The following is an 18,520-nucleotide window of genomic DNA, read 5'->3' as shown; positions in this document are numbered from 1 at the left end:
GGCATACATCTGGAATAATGGTACATATTCTGAAGGATTATCCTTTATTATGTGTGCATTAGCATTCAAACAGCTCTGGGAACCACTTTGTGTAATGTAAAATACAGCATGCCTCATCCTTGGGCGTTGTTAAAAGACTTTGATAAGACAGCTACGACTCAGATCAAATATAATGTTGATTTGACCAATGTGGCCATCTGCTAAGTATGCTGGAACGTACCATTCACATCTTCCAGCTGGTTTGTAATGCATTTCCATCGCCTGCCTCATTATTCCATGTGCAAATGTAGTCGACAATAAACAAAATGCTGAACATGAATCGTTGCAACGCATGCTGTGTATTCCATCGGAACTGTAATGCATCGATGACTTCCTTTTTGCGCGGAACTGAATACATTGAAAGTGGATTTTGGGGATTCTTCAGCATTTGACATCAAGTATATGGTTTAATGTTCTGTGTAAAATTGGACGGTAGCGGGACATGTTGTAGAATCACATACGTTTCTGAGCTGGTAATTCCCAGTATAAACAAACAAACAAACAAACAAAAGCCACTGGCAGAGTGGGGGAGGGTTCTGCGATGACACATATACAGAGACACTAGAATATGTCATATATATTTAAATCATACCTCATCTTGTGCTTTCCCTCAATGTTATCCCATACATTTACATTCTTAAAAACGCCGCATGTATGTAACAATAGCCAGGAAACTGAGTTTTCATGTTTTACACATGCATTGTTTGAGTAGTTCTACTTCCGCTTTGCTGTCACTGGCTGCAGTGTGTGCGTGTCCTGCTTCTAGTTCAGTGGTTTGCCTCTGTGCGTGTGTGCATGTAGATGTTATACATTTTTTCGTCTCGGCGTGTATTGTTTTCGCGTTTGAAATGGCGAATGGACGGAACACCAGTAGCAGCAGCAGTCTTGTGAGATACGGAACCGTCGTGTCTGTTCTGGTGATTCTGTTGGCTTTGTGGTACCGATCACCCGTACAGAATTCACTCGACCAAAGGCTTGACACAGTTTTAACATCGCTGCTGAGAGCCGAGAGTAAAGTCGACGTAGACAGCTTTCGCAGACCCAAAGTGGCCATAGGTAAGCAGATATTATTACTCCTGTTAAATTATAAAATGTATTTCAAAATTATTTTTCGAAATCTGTAACGCACGCTATGTCATACAATTCATAAATTATTCTGGGCTACGCGGTAGGACGAATCTAGAAAAGGAGGCGTCTGTCATTAGGTTTGTACAAAGCAACATTATGTGAATCATTTTAACACCATTCATTATATTAGTTTAATGTCTTGTGCTATATAGTCTTATTTTGTCTTTTTAAATAGTACAGCTACAAAACATTTACTCCTGAATTAGTCTTTATTCCATGACAAAGCATTTTTACTTAAATAAAATGTAACTGTTGTATTTTGTGGTGTGTGTTTTTGTTTTAAATACTTAGATTTGCACACTTACTGTACAGTATACTCAAAAAAGAGTATAAAAAAGTCATAGGAGGTCAAACACTGGTTATTTTCCAGTTATCTTCCACCCTGCCGGTAAATAGTTTTAAACTTTGAGTAGCAACATTTTCAGGGGCTGCCATTGTGCTTTGTCAGCATGAATTTGCATTTATACAGCCCCACAGTTTGCAATATTGACTTGTGTCTGCAGTGTGTTATGACATCTGATTCTTAATATCAAAGAGAAATGTCAGCGCTTTTTCTATATGGCCATATTTCATGCAAAATTGAGTCATTGGCACTCCTACCTGGGCCCTGACCTGGGTTCTGGCTACCCGGGTCACAATCCCACATAGTGTGAAACCACGTACCGGGGTCGTACCTGGTTGACCTGGGTCAGCAGCGACCTACCTCAGGATGACCCGGGTCGAGCGAGAACAAATGCAAGATGGCCATCGTGAGCCGATGCAATAACAAACAGCCATGTCTGCGTGAAGGTTTCACTTCTGCAAGGAACATTTCTGTTTATTCTGTTTTGCCATATTTTTGTTGATTTGAGACACAGCATGAGTCAAACTGCAGCCGGGATGAAGAAACATTTGCTCTAATCAACACTTGGGCTGACTGTTCAATCCAGAGAATCTTGGATGGAAGCGTCTGTAACAAGCTGCTTCCAGGGCATTGATCCACGCATTGTTTACTTGCGTCTGTGACCCAGGTCAACCCTGCTTTATCAAAAGCAGTGTGAAATCACGTACCCGACCCGCATGACAGCGAGTCCTGACCCGGGTAGAGCATGCCTGTGTGAAAGGGGCTGCAGAGGTACAAAATGAGTGTTACAGCTTTGCATGCATGCAAGCAATGTTTACCATCCACACACCCTCTTTACTGTTATTCTCAATTCCTTCATCATGGGGAGAATGCTGGGACAGGCAAGGCAGCTGTAGCTCATCAACAACCACAAACCAGCACCAATTTACGTCTTTTGCATTTACCACCGAGGGTTGAGGCTCTGTTTTAAATGCAGAATGATGGTACAAGTGTCTTGTACATGCTCACGCTGGACAATCTTCTGAAATGAGATCGAGTTTATTATTATTATTACTTATTTCTAAGCAGATGCCCTTATCCAGGGTGACTTACAATTGTTACAAAATATCACAGTACAAAGTATCACATTACAAAATATCACAGTACAAAGTATCACGCATTTCAGAATATCACTTTACAGATAAGAGCAGTTTTAAAGTACAATGGAAGCAGTAGAGTGCGTTCGATTAAGAGCAGTTAACTTACACTAAAAATATGTGCTTAAACGAGTAAAGACCAGTATGAGCACATAGTAAGTACGATAAATGCATGAGAATGATTTCAAATAAGAGCAGTTACAAAAAATGTGAATACAGATCCCTATAAGAGTAAAATCAAGTACAAGATACAGGATGTAGTTAGAATTAAGAGCAGTACTAGAATACGGCGAGGTGTGGAGCAGTTCAGTGCAAATACAAGCTGATGCAAGTACTGGTACAGTTAGGTGCCATCTAGTCCAGTATAGTACAGTCCTGATCTAGTTCACTATTTTAGCTTGTATAGTCCTGATCTAGTTCACTATTTTAGCTTGTATAGTTCTGATCTAGTTCATTATTCTAGAATCTAGTTCTGTTTAACCCTGGCTTGCAAACAGTAGAACACACAGCTGCTGGGCCCATGCTGACATAAAATACTGCATATGCAGGCAGCGAGATAGCATTTCATTTAATACAGAGTGACTTCACTGCTGCTTAATATGTTGGAGCTAGTTGTTTATTTGCTTTCAAAGCGATCTCCAGTTGCACTTTAGCCCTGAGGTGTAGCTGGCAGTGCTAGCTCTTGGTGCTTCAGGTCAGCATTTGCAAATCATTCATCACAGGGTTTGTGAAGGTGGAGTCCACTTCTTTATGTGTCAGTTCTCTGAGAAGCTGCACACACTGGTCTGTCTGATAGCTCAACAGCACCTTGTGAGAAGCTGCAAACTCCGAGAACAGGCTTCATCAAGCTGCTCCTGTTTCTTTGCTGATGCTACAGCTGTGGCCAAAAGTTTTGCATCCCCTGGAATGTTAGGATTGAGACATAATTAAAAAATAAATAATTTAGATATTTTATTTACCATTGTGTAATCAAAGAAACTCTTCAAAATGATATTGTTAAGTATATGGAAAACTACAAACCGGTATGTAATTCAGTATGTTAATGTAACATTATTCAGCAAGTTTCATTAGACATTAACACTAGCAGGACCGGAGATACACTCATACCTAGAAGCCCTGCAGCAGTCTTTCTGATGGCTGTATTCAAAACACTGTAAACAGTATAACGAACGGAGAAACAGTCGGATGTAATTTTTTTTTTTTTTTTATTGAGTATGTTACATAAACATCTGAAAAACCGAAGCATATATATATATATATATATATATATATATATATATATATATATTAATGAACCATTTTATTTTACAAATCAAAACAAGAAAATGTAAATAAACATCTGAACAGACATCGGTTTACAACGTACATATTTATAAAACAAACGATAGCAATACATTTTTTCTACTTTTCAACAGCAATCGGTTTATTATCAGATGAGCAAAAACAACTGAACAACGTAGATAAATAAACTTAGAAGAAAACATTTTACAGAAGTTATAAAAAGTTTTTTTTTTTTTTTTATAGACAAAATGGTATTCCTTTACCTTGAGTACAAAGGCTGTTCACAATCAATACAGATAATGCGCTTCTCCACGTCGCCTTTCTGCACAGGGCACAGCTGTCCGAAGTTTTATTGAACTTGCCAACCTGGCATTGGCGTCTCTTGCGGCTCTCCGCAGGGTTGCCAGCTTCAGCTGTGGGTACACGCTTGGCAGTCTCCCTCCGTTCCAAATGCTTCTTGCGACGTTCCAGTGCTAACTGTAAAATATATTCTCTTCTTGGTAAATTCTTCTCTGTGCATTCTTTGTAAAGTACTCGGGAGCTGATGGCTGCTAGGTCCAATACATTGTAAAACACCTGAAAAGGCCACTGTCGGGAGCCAGCTTTCACTGAATACTTCCATGCCAACTCCATGTTTCCTTGTGTTTGTAAAACTCCACAGTCTCTGGTATTTATTTTCACTAGTCCCAATGTTAATTGACTGACCAAAACAGCACAGCTGGCAAGCAGGCTTTTAAAAAGTCTGTCAGTCATTCACTCAGGCAGTGAGTAGAGACTAATCTAATTACAGCTAAGCTCATTGCGGATTAGTAAATAAAAATAATAAAGTAGAATACCGTTCTGTATAATCACAATACAGTTGTTTTCTGTGTGGCCGTCAATGTGACTGCTCCCGGGGCTTTTAGGTATAATGTAATATATCTCCTTTATTTCTGCACTCCCGCGTTTCATGCTTTGTGAGAATATTTAATACATACGGACAGAAAGGTACACGAACGCACAGCCCCGTATGTGTTACACGACTGGAGAAAATTACATTTTAAAACCAAAAACCTGCCAAAATGACCGCCGCGGGACATCTAGAGTTAAGAAGCAAAATGAGTTAATTCTGTATGTTCTTGCACACGGGGATGTAGGCCTCCTGGAGGTGTGTGTTTTTTATTTTATTTGTATCTGAATCTTGATAACTGCTCATTCAACACTATATGGACATCCTTTAGCAGTTTCATTTTGTTTGCATTGCTGAGAATAATTTGTCACATGTGGTCAGTTTCATTCAAGGTGATTAATAGCCCAGGATGGGAGTACAAATATCAAAGCACTTGTGATTTGTGTTGAAAAAATAGAGTAAAACTCAGGTACATGTAGCCATGTATTTATGTAGCAGGGTGCCTGTCAGGCCTTGTGACGCTTCCTTCAGTGAATGTTTGTTTTTTAGGTTTCGGCGGCTGTGTGGACATTATTGTCGATGGCGTCAAGCTCTTAAACGAGATTGGTCTTAAACCCAGTAAAACTCCCTTTCATCACGACTGCATTGAAAGCAGGGAGCAGCTCTCCCAGAGCTTTGCATACTTCTTTCCACCCGGAGCAGCCTCTGAGTAAGTGAATATAAAGCATGCAGTGCTCTTAGCTCTAATTCATGCAGCACTTGGTGCTGTTCCTGTGGGTTCATGCACTAGCCTTGCACTCATTTTCAAATATATACATAATCATATTAATAAGCTACATTTCCTCAATATGCATTCAATTAACAGGCTCTTCTAATGGGAGGGGGGGTGCACATTCATTTCTCAAATCTGTAGTCCAGCCATGTGGTTTTACTACAGTGTTTGGCAGTGATCCAGGGCTCTGCTTTGGTTCCCTTTCTGTCTTGCATTTGAATACAGCAGCCTCTGATTAACCATCATTTGCAAAGAGTGTGACTCTCGCTACTCTCGCTACTCTCACCACTGCCTTACCTGCAGAAGTGGAAGTATGGGAATGTAAAATGGCGTGGTCTTGACTGGTTATGCCTCAACTGTGTTCAACTTTGATTTGGCATTGTCCCATTTACAATGAAATATTTAATTTGCAGCCACATTTGTTTTAACCTCCGTCACATTTGAGAAACACTTACCATGTGATGGTTTGTGTTTCATGGCAGGAGATTCCTGGCTGGGGTTAGCTGTGTGGTGTGATGGTTTGTGTTTCATGGCAGGAGATTCCTGGCTGGGGTTAGCTGTGTGGTGTGATGGTTTGTGTTTCCTTGCAGGAGATTCCTGGCTGGGGTTAGCTGTGTGGTGTGATGGTTTGTGTTTCATGGCAGGAGATTCCTGGCTGGGGTTAGCTGTGTGGTGTGATGGTTTGTGTTTCATGGCAGGAGATTCCTGGCTGGGGTTAGCTGTGTGGTGTGATGGTTTGTGTTTCATGGCAGGAGATTCCTGGCTGGGGTTAGCTGTGTGGTGTGATGGTTTGTGTTTCATGGCAGGAGATTCCTGGCTGGGGTTAGCTGTGTGGTGTGATGGTTTGTGTTTCCTTGCAGGAGATTCCTGGCTGGGGTTAGCTGTGTGGTGTGATGGTTTGTGTTTCCTTGCAGGAGATTCCTGGCTGGGGTTAGCTGTGTGGTGTGATGGTTTGTGTTTCATGGCAGGAGATTCCTGGCTGGGGTTAGCTGTGTGGTGTGATGGTTTGTGTTTCATGGCAGGAGATTCCTGGCTGGGGTTAGCTGTGTGGTGTGATGGTTTGTGTTTCCTTGCAGGAGATTCCTGGCTGGGGTTAGCTGTGTGGTGTGATGGTTTGTGTTTCATGGCAGGAGATTCCTGGCTGGGGTTAGCTGTGTGGTGTGATGGTTTGTGTTTCCTTGCAGGAGATTCCTGGCTGGGGTTAGCTGTGTGGTGTGATGGTTTGTGTTTCATGGCAGGAGATTCCTGGCTGGGGTTAGCTGTGTGGTGTGATGGTTTGTGTTTCCTTGCAGGAGATTCCTGGCTGGGGTTAGCTGTGTGGTGTGATGGTTTGTGTTTCATGGCAGGAGATTCCTGGCTGGGGTTAGCTGTGTGGTGTGATGGTTTGTGTTTCATGGCAGGAGATTCCTGGCTGGGGTTAGCTGTGTGGTGTGATGGTTTGTGTTTCATGGCAGGAGATTCCTGGCTGGGGTTAGCTGTGTGGTGTGATGGTTTGTGTTTCATGGCAGGAGATTCCTGGCTGGGGTTAGCTGTGTGGTGTGATGGTTTGTGTTTCCTTGCAGGAGATTCCTGGCTGGGGTTAGCTGTGTGGTGTGATGGTTTGTGTTTCATGGCAGGAGATTCCTGGCTGGGGTTAGCTGTGTGGTGTGATGGTTTGTGTTTCATGGCAGGAGATTCCTGGCTGGGGTTAGCTGTGTGGTGTGATGGTTTGTGTTTCATGGCAGGAGATTCCTGGCTGGGGTTAGCTGTGTGGTGTGATGGTTTGTGTTTCCTTGCAGGAGATTCCTGGCTGGGGTTAGCTGTGTGGTGTGATGGTTTGTGTTTCATGGCAGGAGATTCCTGGCTGGGGTTAGCTGTGTGGTGTGATGGTTTGTGTTTCCTTGCAGGAGATTCCTGGCTGGGGTTAGCTGTGTGGTGTGATGGTTTGTGTTTCATGGCAGGAGATTCCTGGCTGGGGTTAGCTGTGTGGTGTGATGGTTTGTGTTTCCTTGCAGGAGATTCCTGGCTGGGGTTAGCTGTGTGGTGTGATGGTTTGTGTTTCCTTGGAGGAGATTCCTGGCTGGGGTTAGCTGTGTGGTGTGATGGTTTGTGTTTCATGGCAGGAGATTCCTGGCTGGGGTTAGCTGTGTGGTGTGATGGTTTGTGTTTCATGGCAGGAGATTCCTGGCTGGGGTTAGCTGTGTGGTGTGATGGTTTGTGTTTCCTTGCAGGAGATTCCTGGCTGGGGTTAGCTGTGTGGTGTGATGGTTTGTGTTTCATGGCAGGAGATTCCTGGCTGGGGTTAGCTGTGTGGTGTGATGGTTTGTGTTTCATGGCAGGAGATTCCTGGCTGGGGTTAGCTGTGTGGTGTGATGGTTTGTGTTTCATGGCAGGAGATTCCTGGCTGGGGTTAGCTGTGTGGTGTGATGGTTTGTGTTTCATGGCAGGAGATTCCTGGCTGGGGTTAGCAGTGTGTTGTGATGGTTTGTGTTTCCTGGCAGGAGATTCCTGGCTGGGGTTAGCTGTGTGGTGTGATGGTTTGTGTTTCCTTGGAGGAGATTCCTGGCTGGGGTTAGCTGTGTGGTGTGATGGTTTGTGTTTCATGGCAGGAGATTCCTGGCTGGGGTTAGCTGTGTGGTGTGATGGTTTGTGTTTCATTACAGGAGATTCCTGGCTGGGGTTAGCAGTGTGTTGTGATGGTTTGTGTTTCCTTGCAGGAGATTCCTGGCTGGGGTTAGCTGTGTGGTGTGATGGTTTGTGTTTCCTTGGAGGAGATTCCTGGCTGGGGTTAGCTGTGTGGTGTGATGGTTTGTGTTTCATGGCAGGAGATTCCTGGCTGGGGTTAGCTGTGTGGTGTGATGGTTTGTGTTTCATGGCAGGAGATTCCTGGCTGGGGTTAGCTGTGTGGTGTGATGGTTTGTGTTTCCTTGCAGGAGATTCCTGGCTGGGGTTAGCTGTGTGGTGTGATGGTTTGTGTTTCCTTGCAGGAGATTCCTGGCTGGGGTTAGCTGTGTAGCGTGTGGTGTGATGGCTTGTGATGGCTTGTGTTTCCTTGCAGGAGATTCCTGTCCAATGACACTTTGTTTAACGAGCTGGTGGAAGCATCCCGAGGACTCCATGGGAATCGATGGGCTCTCGGAGGGAACGCTGCAGTCATGGCTAACCGACTGGCCTCGGAGGGGTGTGACGTGCTCCTGGGAGGCCGCTTCAGCCCAGAAGTCACTGAAGTCCTTTCTGATCACGTGACAGGTTAGAGAATGTTGTGCTTTGTGCTAATATTGAGTTTTTTCTGTTCAACGGTTTAGATTTTTAGGCACAAAAGGACCCTCTTTTCTGTTTGGTGTCAGTGACTGCACTGGTGCTGTATTGATCTTATCTGAGTATTACTTTAGCAGGAGATTATTGATCTGCAGCATGCACACAGCACTCGAGGTATACTCACACCGTTGCTTTCTCTTTGCAGTGGCTGGGAAGCCAGTGGAGGACCCCGATATTCACTTGATTCTAGAATACCCCACTGGGGCGAAATGGGGAGAATACGTCTCCAGGAGAGCAAACAGGTCTGTAACACGGAATGACTTTATTTTATCACTTACTCAACATTTCCCCCTTTTTCACTAATAAAACAGCCCTTAAATGAAGAAAGTAAAAAAATGAAAAGTTCCAGTAGAAAGAGAGTCATGACCCATGTTTGTTATATTCAAGGTCTCGTAAAGTAAATCTCCAGGCAGCTGGTAGTCAGAAAACCACACGGTCCCCACTCAGCATCAAGGTTTCCTCCCTCCCACATCCCTACATTTCTTTCAATAGCGTTATTAATTGTATTTGTTTAAAGAAATGAAGGCTTATTGAGACAGATGTTTTGATTAACAGTAGCATATTGGGCAGCACAGTACGAGCAGTTTGAACCAGCCAAACTAACTTTGCACTGCATACGGGGGGGTAGCAGTGTGGAGTAGTGGTTAGGGCTCTGGACTCTTGACCGGAGGGTCGTGGGTTCAATCCCTGGTGGGGGACACTGCTGCTGTACCCTTGAGCAAGGTACTTTACCTAGATTGCTCTGCATGTAAAAATAATGTGATATCTTGTAACAATTGTAAGTCGCCCTGGATGAGAAATAAATAATAATAATAATAATAATAATAATGCGCCTGCCATTAAAGATGAAAAGCAGTCCTGCCATTAATAAAGAGGGATTATTTCAAGTCGTTTGTTTCCAGCTCTAAGCAAGCCTGGCTGTGTTTGTCACACAGGTACATCGTTCACAGCGATGACCACAACCCTCTGCTGGATTCCCTGGAGGACTTTGAGGAGCAGCTCCAGTCTTTCAGGCCCGACCTCCTTGTGATTGGTGGGCTCCAGATGATGGATAACTTTCCATTTCAAAAAGGTATTGACAGCACTCACTATATATAACTTCCCATTTGAAAAGGTATTGACAACACTCGCTATAACTTCCCATTTGAAAAGGTATTGACAGCACTCACTATATCTAACTTCCTATTTGAAAAAGGTATTGACAGCACTCACTATAACTTTCCATTTGAAAAAGGTATTGACAGCACTCACTATATCTAACTTCCTATTTGAAAAAGGTATTGACAGCAACTAGGGATGTGCTTTTTGGTAAATTCTTTATGAACGTTTAAACTCTTTGCAATGTCATCGTTTAAACCATATCTACAAACATACACACACACTTTATATTACATTCTGATACTGACAGCCCTGGTTAGTATTTTCTAAGCAAATCAACCCTAAATAAGCAAACAACATTTTAACATCGCAAAGACGTAACTACAAAGTAGTTTATGGTTTTAAGTAAAGTTGCTAGTGGAGATATAACTACATACATGTTGAACACATGTTAGGATAGTATAATGCTTTCAGAAGTGTGTTTCTTAAAGGTTCATTTAACAAAAAAACAGGAACCTATTACATGTAACTTTGCCCAAAATTATATGGTTAAAAAAAGTATATATGGGGGCTCCCGAGTGGCGCATCCAGTAAAAGCACTCGCTAGAGTGCAGGATGCGCTCTATAGCCTGGACGTCGCTGGTTCGAGTCCAGGCTATTCCACAGCCGACCGTGGACGGGAGCTCCCAGGGGGCGGCGCTCAATTGGCCGAGTGTCGTCCGGGGGGGGGGGGGGGGGAGGGGGAGGGTTAGGTCGGCCAGGGTGTCCTCGGCTCACCGCGCACCAGCGACCCCTGTAGTCTGGCCGGGCGCCTGCGGGCTTGCCTGTAAGCTGCCCAGAGCTGCGTTGTCCTCCGACGCTGTAGCTCTGAGGCGGCTGCACGGTGAGTCTGCAGCATGTAAAAGAAGCGGGCGGCTGACGGCACACGTTTCGGAGGACAGCGTGTGTTCATCTTCGCCCCTCCCGAGTCAGCGCAGGGGTGGCAGCGGTGAGCTGAGCCTAAAAATAATTGGGCATTTCAAATTGGGGAGAAAATAATAAAAAAAAACTAATTGGCAACGACTAAATTTTTTAAAAATATATATATATATATATATATATATATATATATATATATATATTAAAGAGACGAACATCACCCACTGTACAGCGGGAACAGGAAAGCGAAAGCGAGTTGTGCTTGCAATTGAAGAAAAGTTAGAAATACTTTCCCTTCTGGAAAAGGTATTACCAGGGATAATATTTTGGAATTGTAAAGAGCACTGTGACTGATGGCATTACAATTTCTGAGTACTTGAATCAAATGCCACTCTCCTCTACATACTGTACTAGTGTACATAAACCACCCAGACAGTGCCACAAGTCCTATTTTAAATGCCAGACTAACACACAATCAAGTAATATTAAGTGATTAATGTAATGTTTGCCTTCTTGTGAAGTTAATTGTATATGGTCAAGTATTACAAAATAACATAAAGTATTCAAATTCACGTATCCACACAACTTTACATTAAATTGTAATAAGAGATGCCTGGCCTACCTGTTTGAAGTGTGTCTCTGGGGTCCTTTACTTTAGTGCAGTAGTTCCAACATACAAATAAAAACTGTACTAAACATAAACGGCCGTTCGGTCCAAAAGCTTACAGAACAATTTCAAGTGAAAAAAGCCTTCCACCTATGGGAAGATTGGGGAATGGGGTCCTCGAGTCTGTGGTAATTGCAACTTTTTCTCCCTTTTGAAAGTTTTGTCTGAACAGCTGCAGCACGATTTTCTTTAAGTTTTTCCAGCCTCGCTGTTATTGTTTTATGGGTCGGCACAGTATTGGGATAATCTTACATCGATTTCAAAACTGCAGCATTCACGATTCACACACACACTGTCCTCGTAGGGGAAACTGTGAAGCGTTGAACTTGTGTTTTTGTGGTACGGCAATTTTGTTTGGCATAATTATTTACATACCATGGTTTTCTGGTCCGGTTCCTCAAAATACTTTGTTTAGAGATGCCATTTTAAATATAGAACAGACTCAGTAAAAACGCTGGTCATTAACGTTATTACCCTGCCGTGGAATTGATACCATACCACGCCTACTACAGGCATTAACGCACACACACAGAGCACCAATGAAACGCCAGATCCACCGAGAATAAAACCCGCCCCAGTGTCAATCTTTCTGTTGCACCAATTAGAAAAGCTACTTGGAGGCAATTGCCAAACCCCTTCCTTTTTATAATATCCGCCCTTACTGTGGCACTAGAGCAGTCTGATACGAGACGGACTACCGATGATAAATTACTAAAATGAGTGCTTAAAAAAATATGCGTTTGGTGACATTTGTCACGTGACCGGTTATACGTGTAGCATATTATTAAACGTTTAACCACTTCTTTAGAGTTCATACCTTTAAACGTTTAAAATTCCCATCCCTAACAACAACTTCCTATTTCAGAGAGAGAGAGAGAGAGAGAGAGAGAGAGATCATCAAAAGTTTGCATACCCCAATGTGTGGAAATATACATACGTTGGGGATTTAAACTGTTGACGACTACATTTCTTTACTTCTTTCTAAATAAAACCCGATTTCTACCCAAATATTTATTATTTCTTGATTATATATATATAAAATAAATAAATACACCCGATTTCATCTGATTTTTTCACTAAATCTACCCAATTTTGTAAAAAGCATTCACCCGAATTTGGAAAAAAATTTCACCCGAAAATCAGATGCCTTAACTATATACTGTATGTATCCATATATATGAAATAGTTTGGAATTCTTATCCTTCATAACTTGCTATTAATGAATTAACAGCCTTGTGTTTGTACCAGACAGTTATTAACATGATTCATCGTGTAAGCATGTGTACTACTTACTGTTGAGAAACTTTATTTCCAGTGTTGTATTTTTCAAACTATGAGCAGTAACACTTGCAGGGAAGTCAATCTCGTGTTCTGTTTGTAGCTGTGCTCTTTAAATGTGCTCTGGGATGATTCTGAATGCCTGTAGTAGGTGGGGTCCCGGGACACTGTTTGATGAATGGCTTTACTGCATCAAAAGGGCTTTCCATTTCACGTGTCTAACATTTTACTGATGGCACAGAGTAAAAAAAAAAAGTGCTGATCACATGGCTAACGTTTGCATTGGGCTTTGCATGCAAGTCAAAATCGCAAGTAAATCGAAATGTTCCTGCATGCAAAATACACACAAATATTTTTACATGGGCACACATGTATTTAGTTTTTCTCTCATGTTTTCATTTTCTGTTTGTCTTATGTAGTTCTGTCAGCCCTGGCTGCATGTAAAGCATCAGACCAGGCTGATATGCATTGTGTTTCCAGCTTGCAGCACTGATGAGTTCTGTCAGCTCTGTTTTAATAGAACGCTTGTGTTTCTAAAGCCTCTTCAGAATGTCTGTTTGTTTAAACCAGTTTTCACAGTGGCTGCTATGAGTCCATGAAAAGCAAAGAGAAAGAATAAACTTCCCTAACTGGTAAAATGAGCGTTGACGCATTCTCTTCATTAGCGACCTGTGGTAATCTTTAATGTCAAATGTATACCGTGTAGATTTCATTGAGATACAGTACAACCATTCTGAGGCCAGAGTTCCTGCAATTGACAAGATTGTGGTCAAACCCAGATGCTAACGTATCCCCTTTGGTCACCACTTTGTGTGTATATACAGGCTAACTTCACTATAACGAACACCCGTTTTTAATGATCCCAGCAGCAAGAACCTATTTTGTTTCAAAGCAAATTATCCCTATTAGAACGATCACGTACAGGATCGACCCGGATACAACGATCTCAGTAATGACTGACACTGAACTTTCTCCAGTGTTGAGTGTGTTATTCTCTCAGTGATAACAAAGACCATGGTTGACTAATTCAAAGATAACACTAATTCAGTGAGGAGCAATCTACGCTGGATAGTTTTTTCAAGAGAAAGGACATGTAATTACTGTATTCAGCATGTAAGTGTACATTCTTTACTTTTTCATTTCTTTACTGTTTTACTTTAAACATACCACAGGGGGTAATTAGTTTTGGTGTAATTTATATGTGGAAACTGGTTTGTTTTGTGTGCTTTTTGGAGTTGTTATGTTTGATCAAATGATTGTTTACAGACAGGCGCTCGATTGAGACTTGCTGCCTGCCTGTCTTCTGTATGTGTCCTCTGTGCGTTACCATCATTGGTAGCATCACATGACCTGTTTGTTCACTTTCTGTTTTGTGTTTAATAAATCCTGCGTTCCTGTGCCGGCATTTTTTATATAGTGCCTTTCATAGTGGACCACCATCACAATGCATTATATGACATTGATTTAACTTCTCATCCATACGATGGAGCACATGGAGGTTAAGTGACTTGCTCAGGGTTACACAGTGAGTCAGTCAGTGGCATTTGAACCAGTGACCTTCTGGTTACTGTGTGTGTGAGTTCAAAAGGAAGTTTTCAGAGTTTGTTTCCAGGTTCATTTGGAAACAAGCAAACCATATGTATAAAATCATGAAATACACCTGCGGGATTTCAAGGTTCCTCAGTGGGGTCAAAGGAGGCTGTGTGGGCCAGTGGTTAAAGAAAAGGGCTTGTAACCAGGAGGTCCCCGGTTCAAATCCCACCAGCTCACTCACTGACTCACTGTGAGACCCTGAGCAAGTCACTTAACCTCCTTGTGCTCCGTCTTTCGGGTGAGACGTAGTTGTAAATGACTCTGCAGCTGATGCATAGTTCACACACCCTAGTCTCTGTAAGTCGCCTTGGAGAAACGCATTGCTAAATAAACAAATAAAAAGGTTGAATCATTCTGGAGCTGAATAACTTGGTATCCCAGATTTTCATATTCTAACACATGATCTCACCTGTCTGATCACCAACAGAATGTGCCACAAATAAATACAGGATCTTGCTTTGTGCTTGTCCTGTCCCCACGACTCAGTACTTTGAGAAGCAAATTTCTTTCTGTGAGAGAATAACTTGATATATTGACTGTATTAACTCTTTTGAAATAAGTCACACAACAACACCATCACCCAAAACTGACTTGAGCCATTGAGGCCAACAAATGGCATTGACAAAAACATTGTGTCTAAAAGTCAGTTGAAATATATTTCCATGTATTGTTTTTAGCACCAAGGTTTTACTGCAGGTGCAGGTCTTGGTCCCAGCAGTAAGGACTGGGCTCTCCTCCCATGGATACGTTGCATGCTAGTGCAGGTCTTGGTCCCAGCAGTAAGGACTGGGCTCTCCTCCCATGGATACATTGCATGCTAGTGCAGGTCTTGGTCCCAGCAGTAAGGACTGGGCTCTCCTCCCATGGATACATTGCATGCTAGTGCAGGTCTTGGTCCCAGCAGTAAGGACTGGGTTCTCCCCCCATCAATACGTTGCATGCTAAGGGTTCTTATAAATGATTCTCTGGCTTACAGTGGAGATTTGATAAAAAAAAAAAGGGCTGACATTTGTAGTGTTTGGAATTTTTCTAAATAAAAACGTTGGCTGTTTAAAAGACGTAGCGAATTCCCCAGAAATTAGTTGTGGAAAGTCATAAATAGGCAATGTCTTGTCACTTTTTTGTGTATGGGCTGGGATGCAACTATAGTACTTATCCATAGACATATAGTACCTAAAGATACAAGCATAACTCTTACATTTTACAGAAGTCGTCGGTATTACTAAAATCTAGTTTAAAACTAGCAGGTATCATTTTTCAACAGAGCCTCCTAAAATATCAATTGAAAGAAATACTGTATCGTGGGATGCAGGTTTCTAGTGTGTATGGCGGTGGCTTCGGGACCAGTATTTATGTCTGGGGAAATATCTTCAATATTCAGAAGATGCTACAATTCAATTCATGGTAAATTCAAGAACAGTATATTCTTAAACCGTAAACTATCTTGTTATTAAAGCTCTGTATCCTCTGATATTGCCCTCCTCCTTTTATTCAGCCCTGTGTCCTCTGATATTGCCCTCCTCCTTTTATTCAGCCCTGTGTCCTCTGATATTGCCCTCCTCCTTTTATTCAGCCCTGTGTCCTCTGATATTGCCCTCCTCCTTTTATTCAGCCCTGTGTCCTCTGATATTGCCCTCCTCCTTTTATTCAGCCCTGTGTCCTCTGATATTCCTCTCCTCCTTTTATTCAGCCCTGTATCCTCTGATATTGCCCTCCTCCTTTTATTCAGCCCTGTATCCTCTGATATTGCCCTCCTCCTTTTATTCAGCCCTGTGTCCTCTGATATTGCCCTCCTCCTTTTATTCAGCCCTGTGTCCTCTGATATTCCTCTCCTCCTTTTATTCAGCCCTGTGTCCTCTGATATTCCTCTGATATTGCCCTCCTCGATGATGAGTGTCTTACTGGTGCTGCTTGGTTCCCAGACGTGCGTGAGGCGAGGCTGGAGCGTCTGAACGCCCTGATGCTGTCAGTAGATGAGACGACGGGCATCCATTTTGAGATGGCCTCCTTCGTGGACGAGGGTCTGATGCGGGCGCTGCTGAGCCGGGTGGTGCCCCATGCCAGCTCTCTGGGTATGAACGAGCAGGAGCTGCCCAACCTGCTCAGCCTGCTGAAGGGGGGCAGCGTCACCGTGCTCTCCGACCCCAACCCCCGCGTGGCCACCGTCCTGGACCAGATGAGGGAGCTGTACCGGCTGCTGAGCACTGAGAGGCGGGGCCAGGCCAGGGGGCGCAGGCTCACCAGACTGCACGTCCACACCCTGGCCTTCCAGGCCATCATCGTGACTACAGGCTCCCCCTGGAAGAACACCATGTCGGCCACAGCCAAGGCTTCCCTTACTGCCAACCGGCATGTGTGCGGCTCGCCCGACATCAACCCCAGCAAGGCCAAGCTCATCATGGACGACTCGTTCTCCATCAGCCGCCAGAAAGGCAGCCAGAGAATGCCCTTGCTGGAGACCAAGCCCGTCACCTGCTGGGAGGAGGCTGACTACGAGGTGTGCGTCGCCCCTGTGCTGGTGTGCACAGACGTGTACCAGACTGCCGGAGGAGGGGACAATGTCTCAGCGGCTGGGTTAGTGCTGCAGATTTAACAGGGAGGAGACACTCTGGCAAATTACAAACTTTTTCAACTCATGAAAGACAATGCCCACTTATGTGAAGTGCTCTTTAAAATCTGTTCTCTTTTAACTTTTTTGTGTTTCTTTTATTTCTTTTCAAATCTTTAAACAAATCTAGCTACGGTAGCTATCAAATGCATATTGAAGCCATGCGCTGTCGTTTGGGACTGAGCAGCTTCATTTTCTCAGTTTTACTGCTTATTATGTAGAACACATGCTGAGTACCTTGGTGTGGTGTTCCTGCTTCTAGATGTCTGTGGGGTTGCTGGTAAGTTTTACTACAGTTGCTTCGTCACCAAGTATACGTAGCACTTAACTCATACCCTGTGGGTCATATTTGGTACAAAAAAACAACAAAAAACAATAGAAGTTTATTTACATGGGAAATGGTAAACTAGAAGTCTTCTTTAAAATGTCAGCCAATGAAAGTGCAGCTCATGAAGTATAATCCTGCTAGTCCTTGATCTCTATTGCAGTGGTACAGTATTGTTAATGTGACTACGTGCTGTTAATGCTGTTTAATTCAGGCCACGTGTTGTCTTGCACAGGCTTCAATGAAAGTGCAGCTCATGAAGTATAACCCTGCTAGTCCTTGATCTCTATTGCAGTGGTACAGTATTGTTAATGTGACTACGTGCTGTTAATGCTGTTTAATTCAGGCCACGTGTTGTCTTGCACAGGCTTCAGACAGGTGAGGCATTTTGCTGCCTGCATCACTGCCAATGCTTTCATATGGTGTTGGACAGATCAGCGCGGGACGATACCGCTAGTCCCACGGGGACGCTGAGCGGTACCAGTCAAATCCAATCCAGAGAGATTTTTTTCTGGTTGCCACGCGGTAGTGTCGGTGGATTAACCAATCACAGCCAAGTGCTGACAACATGGAAAATCATGAATGAAACCGTGGTCTACGGGGGTGTCCAAGCACCCTGATGTGTTTGATCCCTCCCGTATTTCATACAAGGACAGGCAGGTCAGTATTTTATACATCGTCCCTCATAAGCGGGTAGCAGTGTGGAGTAGTGGTTAGGGCTCTGGACTCTTGACCGAAGGGTCTTGGGTTCAATCCCAGGTGGGGGACACTGCTGCTGAACCCTTGAGCAAGGTACTTTACCTAGATTGCTCCAGTAAAAACCCAACTGTATAATTGTATTTAAAAATAATGTGATATCTTGTAACAATTGTAAGTCGCCCTGGATAAGGGCATCTGCTAAGAAGTAAATAATAATAATAATAAGCATCCTTCCTGTAGCCAATTTGATATTGTTGTCACATTTTGCATTTTTTTTATTATTATTTCTGTAGTTCACTATTTTTACTAAATAACTGACTGTAAAGGGATATATTTTCTAACACTTTAGTAGTAGGCTACTTGCTGTCAGCAGTGTACTGTGTGTTTCTTTGCTCAGATCGATCATTTCATACACCTGCATGCAGATGACAGGAAAACAAGCCAGTGTT

General features: G+C 43.1%; 1 protein-coding gene across 1 annotated transcript; it reads left to right on the top strand.

Annotated features, from left to right (window-relative positions):
- Positions 1-340: 340 nt before the first annotated feature.
- On the top strand, positions 341-18,302 carry LOC117410593 (ADP-dependent glucokinase-like). Its single transcript, XM_034017260.3, has 6 exons — positions 341-1,095; positions 5,366-5,525; positions 8,626-8,816; positions 9,031-9,127; positions 9,821-9,957; positions 16,362-18,302. Exons 1-6 carry the CDS (start codon positions 690-692, stop codon positions 17,030-17,032), a joined length of 1,662 nt encoding a protein of 553 aa, XP_033873151.2. The 5' UTR covers positions 341-689; the 3' UTR covers positions 17,033-18,302.
- The last annotated feature ends 218 nt before the right edge of the window (positions 18,303-18,520 follow it).

The sequence above is a fragment of the Acipenser ruthenus genome, chromosome 6 (genome assembly GCF_902713425.1).
Source record: "Acipenser ruthenus chromosome 6, fAciRut3.2 maternal haplotype, whole genome shotgun sequence".
Taxonomy (NCBI): Eukaryota; Metazoa; Chordata; class Actinopteri; order Acipenseriformes; family Acipenseridae; genus Acipenser; species Acipenser ruthenus.
Note: the sequence above shows the minus strand (reverse complement) of the source record. Positions and strands in the feature narration are given on the sequence as shown.

Bases quoted from the DNA above. Each gene is read 5' to 3' on its own strand.
- LOC117410593 (XM_034017260.3), top strand. From the start codon at position 690: ATGTATGTAACAATAGCCAGGAAACTGAGTTTTCATGTTTTACACATG. The intron at 1,096-5,365 runs GTAAGCAGATAT...TTTGTTTTTTAG, and splicing joins CAGACCCAAAGTGGCCATAG to GTTTCGGCGGCTGTGTGGAC. The intron at 9,128-9,820 runs GTCTGTAACACG...TTTGTCACACAG, and splicing joins GTCTCCAGGAGAGCAAACAG to GTACATCGTTCACAGCGATG.